Source organism: Balaenoptera ricei, chromosome X (assembly GCF_028023285.1).
Source record: "Balaenoptera ricei isolate mBalRic1 chromosome X, mBalRic1.hap2, whole genome shotgun sequence".
Lineage (NCBI taxonomy): Eukaryota > Metazoa > Chordata > Mammalia > Artiodactyla > Balaenopteridae > Balaenoptera > Balaenoptera ricei.
This window is the reverse complement of record NC_082660.1, coordinates 119,901,346-119,906,877: the sequence shown is the minus strand read 5'-3', so window position 1 is coordinate 119,906,877 and position 5,532 is coordinate 119,901,346. Positions and strand designations below refer to the sequence as shown.

Genomic DNA, 5,532 nt, shown 5'->3' with positions numbered 1-5,532 from the left:
AAGGCAAAAGGATCATGGAATTGACAGAGAAGTCATAAATAGCAGGACCACCTCATGGCTACGTGCCTTCTACCTGTATTGCCTGGCTGGTTGTCTTTTTAAAAAACTCTCTCACCTCTCCTTTAGTATTGTAAATAGGACAGAGTGGTGGTCGTGGTGAATTCACCATTTAGGTCATGGAATTGTAGGATAACAATATTAAGTTGGGATAATGGTGGCGCTAGAGAAAGAAGAGACATCACGGGGAGAACTTGAACTATAATCAGAGGCCCCATGATCTCATCTCCGACTGTGACAGCTGGAAGTGTTTGTATGTGTTGTTTCTCTCTGGGTAGTTCTTGGTGGTACGTGGTGTAATTAAATTATGCCAGGAGGGAGCATGTTTGGAATCATATGAATGGAAGAAGGGTGTTTGTACATGCTGTCTGTATTACTTTTCTGTCTACCTAACATCCCCTCCTTTGGGGAACTGCTGAAAATCAGAGATTCGCTTCTCCAGACCACAGGAGTGCTTGCTGTAGAAATCCAAGTGACGGAAGGACAGCAGTACCCAGCAAAGGCCCCCCAAATTGGGTATCCTTGCTTGTTCTAGAGCCTCCACCTTTTAAGACTTTGGTTACCTTGCCCAGAATCACTCAGATTCTTTGGTTCAACAAAATTTAGCTTATGAACTTGACCTCTAGCTTCCCAAGCATTTTTCAGGAAGGATTTGAAGCGAAGGTCTTAGATTTGCAGTAAAACTACCCAAGGTGGGGACTTGTGGTAAGTCATGAAAGACAGAATGTTTCCCACTCTCTAACCACTCCCACCCCTATACTGGGGCCCAGGAGTCTAGAGATAATCTCTCTGAGTTGCTGGAGAAGGGAGCCATCACCAGTAGTCATTCAGGTGACCAGAACCAGTCTGAAGGCAGTCACGGAACTGCGTCCCAGGAAGGGGGTCAAGGGTCACAACAGAAAGCACAGGCTGTAGTCCAGCCTGAGGAAAGTTCAGGACCTGGAACCTGCATCTGTGCCTGTAAAGTTGGAAGTTTGGTCCTATCTGGAGAGGACCTGGGGGAAAGGAAGAGGGAAATGATGGAGTCAAGGTAGAAAAGGAATTTTTTTCACCAATCAGAATGGCCATCATAAAAAAGTCTACAAATAACAAGTGCTGGAGAGGGTGTGGAGAAAAGGGAACCCTCCTACACCGTTGGTGGGAATGTAAATTTATACAGCCACTATGGAGAACAGTATGGAGGTTCCTTAAAAAACTAAGAATAGTTACCATATGATCCCTCAATCCCACTCTTGGGCATATATCCAGAGAAAGCCATAATTCAAAAAGACACATGCACCCCAATGTTCACAGCAGCACTATGTACAATAGCCAAGATATGGAAGCAACCTAAGTGTCTACTGACAGATGAATAGATAAAGATGTGGTGTATATAGACAATGGAATACTACTCAGCCATAAAAAAATGAAATAATGCCATTTGCAGCAACATGGATGGACCTAGAAATTATCATACTAAGTGAGGTAAGTCAGACAGAGAAAGCCAGGGAATTCCCTATATGTGTATATGTATAACTGAATCCCTTGGCTGTACACCTGAAACATTGTACATCAACTCTACTTCAAGTTAAAAAAAAGAAACAGGGGGCTTCCCTGGTGGTGCAGTGGTTGAGAATCCGCCTGCCAATGCAGGGGACACAGGTTCGAGCCCTGGTCCGGGAAGATCCCACATGCCGCAGAGCAACTAAGCCCGCGAGCCACAACTACTGAAGCCCACGTGCCTAGAGCCCGTGCTCCGCAACAAGAGAAGCCACTGCAATGAGAAGCCTGCGCACTGCAACGAAGAGTAGCCCCCGCTCGCCGCAACTAGAGAAAAGCCGTTGCACAGCAACGAAGACCCAGTGCAGCCAAAAATAAAAAATAAATAAATAAATAAAACTTGAAAAATAAAGAAAGAAAGAAAGAAAGAGGGACTTCCCTGGTGGTCCAGTGGTTAAGACTCCACACTTCCACTGCAGGGGGCATGGGTACGTTCCCTGGTCGGGGAACTAAGATCCAGCATGCCTCGAGGTGCAGCAAAAAAAGCCAAAAACCAAAAACCAAAAAACTAATTTCTTTGGTTAGAATTCAAATCCTGCGTGACTATGAGTTCCATCTGATCTTCCATTCGTGTGCAGTGGTACACGTACTTGTACTTGGGAGTGCTAACCCGAGGGTGCAGGAATGGAGTGCCTAGCCCTGTGTTCCCAAAGTTCCGGCATCCATGCCACCCACTTGGATAGTGACTTTTACACTAAAGTTTTAAAAAGGAGGCCTCACAATTCAAATAATAAAAATACAATTAACAACTAACCATAACAGGGGTGATCCTTTGGTAACGTATAAAAATACTGAATCACTATGTTGTACACCTGAAACTAATAAAACGTTGTGAGTCAATTATACTTCAATTTAAAAATGCAAAGAAAGAAACGAATCATAGCAATGAATGTCTCACATTAGTAGGAAGAATAATATTGTTGGCAGTATTTCATCACTCTGCCACTATCCTTTTCCGTGTTTGTCTCCTCTCCTGAACATTGGGGGTAATGACAGTCACTTATCTCTGAGTTGTTGTGAGGATTAAATGCAATGATGTATATAAAGTGCTTAGGACATTGCATGGCTTATGGTTAGTGTGCAATAGTGTTTGCAAGTATTATTATTTCTCTATAACTAGGTGGAGTATATAAATGTATATTATATAATATATATATATTTCCCTCTGGCTCAATCACTTGAGCCATTGGTGAGGTGACTTCACATCTATTACACATGGATAAAATATAATTCCTTATTTTTAATAGCTACATAGTATCCCATTACTTAGACGGACTATTTCTATTTAGCCAAACTCCCGTTGTACATTTAGCTTATTTCCCCTGTCTTGCCATTATGATCAATATTAAAGTGTAAGAACCTTGTCTAAACATCATGGGGTACTTGTCCAATTTTCCAGTTTTTAAATTTTTCAGTTTTGAAAAATTAAATCACACTTTTTGTTTTTACTTTAACTGTGACATTGCAGACGTTAGCTCGTGAAAAGTTACATACAGTAAGGAAGCTCTGGGCTACCTGAAGATTACTGGCCATTTCATGAGGCATTTCTTTATGGTCTTATGGTTTGCTTGGAAAGCAAGGAAATCATATTTCATGCAGTCATTCAGGAACATTTTAGGATATGCATCCACTATTGCAGAAAGATAGGAAGGCAGAATCTACCTGAACTCATGTACCCCCACTTCCCCCAGATTTCCTTCTAATTGCAGTAAATTCATGTGTAATAAGTTTTAACTTTTAATCAAAGTAATACATGCATATAAAGGATTTAGAAAAATCAACCAGTACAAAAGGACATATAATGAAAAGCAGTAAATTCCCACCCACCCTTCTCAACTTTTGCTTTCCCAACCCAGAGGCAAAAACTTTTACATGTCTGTTTAGAGGTTAACTCCATTTTTCCTAATAATATGCTTTTCTTACTATTTCTTAACTTGATGACCTGAGGCATTTTCTGCTGACTTCCTGCTGTCCCCTTGGTTTTCCTCCCCCCCTCCATATGGTTGTATCACTATTTTTAACTCTTCTGTTTGTTACCTTGTTCACTTTAAAAATCTAACCCCTAAATCTGTCTTACTCTTTCAACTAGAAACAGTATCTGGACTTCCTAGTTTAGGAGAATAACACCACTGTTCCATTTCCTCCTCTCTACCTGCCAACTTGTTGCCTGTACTTGTCAAAGTTGGTTAACATTCCCACTCTGTTCTATAACTATAATTAAGTCTCCCCTGCTGTGCCTAGAGATTTACTCTAAAAATGAAAAAGCATAACTAATATTTCCATTGTAATGATTATTTAAACACTGTTCACTGAGTAGCAAAGTTGAACGCTATGATTGGATTGAGTGTTGATCCACGTGCCAGCGTTCAGATTCCCTTTCTCACACTCCAGGCAACGCTTGAAAAACAGGCCACGTCTGAGGTTGCTTCATATGTGAAGCATGCTCTCCTTGTACAGTTTGAAATGTTTGTTTTTCCCAGTAGGTTCTGTTTGCCGTTGTCGTTTCTTTTGGGATGAAGAAATGTATGCCTTCCCGATCATGCGATAAATTTCTGTTGCCTGGAATCGATTCCATTCAGTTGGAAGTCTATTCACTTCTTTTTCTAATTTGGAGGATTTGCCTCCTATTTGGACCATTCTTGTACAGTTTATCTTTTTTTAAGTTGTTAGTAACTTTTCCTTTTTTCCCCCTTAGGGCATCCTGTGCTTATTGTCATTTCCCTACCTTCGGTGCTGTCTTTTGTTTTATGGATGCAAGAACTTCTCAGATATTTCTGAGGATTTTCAGATTTTTAAGTTCTGTTCTTTGAATTAGCTATTTCCTTGAGATTCAACTTTTCATTATATCTTAGGCTTTTTTGATTATATTGCAGGCTTTCCGCAAATGACTTCTAGCCGCGCATTTATATGAAAAGATGGGGCAATGGCAAGACAGGCCGGCAAGTCTGTGTGCGCGAGGCGAGCTGGTCGCTTTGCTCTAGGGCGGTGGGTGGAGGTCAGCCATCCTGCTGGGCACCCCCCAATGCCACAGAGTTAGTTGCTCTAAATATGTACCTGCAGGCGCACGTTGAGAATCACTGAAGCCACGACGTAGAAGTAGGGGAAGTTCACGCGCAGCCGCCAGGCCAGGTCGAAGAAGGTGATCAGCGTGCGCGTGAGCCCCTTGCAGAAGGCGCCGTACGAGCCGCGGGCCGCGGCCGAGCGAGACAGCCGCACCGCCAGGCCCGACAGGGCCGCCGCCGCCGCCGCCGCCATCGGTCTGGTTTGGCCTCCCATACAGCGCCCAGAGCCCGGGGCCTCCCGCCGGCTCCGCGGACAGAGGGACGCACGCGGGGGAATCGGCGCGGGAGGTGGACCGCGCGGCCGCAGATGCGAGCTGCGCTGCACGGCGGGCGCCCTCCTCCTCCTCTGGCTGCGCTCGGGCCACCGCGGTCCCTGGTGCCCCTCCGGGCCGCCGGGCTAAGTTGCCTCGGGGCCGCGCGGGGCGGGGTCGGGCTGGGCGCCAGGGATCAGGAGCCCCCGGACGGCGAGGAGGGGAAGGTGGGGGGGGAGCCGGGGGGAGGGGGGGAGCCGGGGGGAGGGGGAGGGGCGTGCAGTTTACCCGGGAGACCTAGCTTCCTGACCCCGGTGGTCTTTTTTTTTTTTTTAATTTTTAAATTTCAACGGAAGCAAAACGAAACTTGCTCAGAACGTTAGAAATGTTCCTTCATAAGCACGATCTTGAGCAGCTTCGAAGCGTGAACGCGTTTCCTGTTCCCTCAAATCCCTTTAGGAATTTTTTCAATCCTCAGTTGTGAGCTAGTACAAATACACCAAAACCACTAATTTAACTTTAAGATGTGTACATTCTGTTTTACTCATTCAAGCGTCTTATTTTTGCTTTTGCTTTACATCTGTAGTATTCTGCTAATGGGAAAAGTTATACAAACAAGTTTT

At 44.4% G+C, this 5,532-nt stretch overlaps 1 protein-coding gene across 1 annotated transcript; it reads right to left on the bottom strand.

Moving 5' to 3' along the window:
• Positions 1 to 3,194: 3,194 nt before the first annotated feature.
• On the bottom strand, positions 3,195 to 5,090 carry LOC132356998 (small integral membrane protein 10-like protein 2A). Its single transcript, XM_059910309.1, has one exon. The coding sequence runs from the start codon at positions 4,870 to 4,872 to the stop codon at positions 4,639 to 4,641; it is 234 nt and encodes a 77-aa protein (XP_059766292.1). The 5' UTR covers positions 4,873 to 5,090; the 3' UTR covers positions 3,195 to 4,638.
• Between the last annotated feature and the right edge of the window lie 442 nt (positions 5,091 to 5,532).